This window comes from Fonticula alba (genome assembly GCF_000388065.1).
Source record: "Fonticula alba strain ATCC 38817 unplaced genomic scaffold supercont2.3, whole genome shotgun sequence".
In the NCBI taxonomy this organism is placed as follows: domain Eukaryota; order Rotosphaerida; family Fonticulaceae; genus Fonticula; species Fonticula alba.
In genome coordinates, this window is record NW_009242973.1 from 3,269,495 (window position 1) to 3,269,940 (window position 446).

General features: G+C 66.1%; 1 protein-coding gene across 1 annotated transcript in view; it reads right to left on the reverse strand.

The window, feature by feature from the left end:
* The window catches only part of H696_02476 (capping protein (actin filament) muscle Z-line, beta), a 3,299-nt gene extending 2,918 nt beyond the window's left edge, over positions 1–381 (reverse strand). The window contains exon 1 of the mRNA XM_009496388.1: positions 66–381. Within this exon, the coding sequence (XP_009494663.1) occupies positions 66–133 (68 nt within the window). The 5' untranslated portion in view covers positions 134–381. The remainder of the gene's footprint in view (positions 1–65) is intronic.
* Between the last annotated feature and the right edge of the window lie 65 nt (positions 382–446).

Sequence of the window (446 nt, forward strand, 5' to 3'; positions counted from 1 at the left end):
GAGCGAACGAGCAAAAGACAGGCAGGGAGATGGGGGGGGGGAGGGGAGGGGGAGGGGAGCCGCACCACAACGATGGGGAGTTGGGTCGAACTATTGGTGAGGGCAAGTGGATGGAGGGGAATGTGTCTGGCATCACTTGAGGCTATCTTCCGCCGCGGATGCCCGAGCCAGGCTTGCGTGTCCGAGGGACGGAGCCCCCTGCCTCGGGCGCCTGGAGCAAAGTCGAATGTGCTCTGGCCTGAGGTTGGAAAAGGGAGCTGATGGCCGGTAGGCCGGCTGGCATCCGGGAACTTTTTCGCCCCTGGTGCCCCGGCTGCGCCCCCTCTCTCTCCTCCGTCCCGCTCGTTGGTGCACCCGGTCAGGACCCATCCCCGTGTGAGCCCGCGCCCCCCGGGGAGCAGAGACGCTCTAGGCATGCTGGCATGCTTTTCTCATTTCCCGGCCCC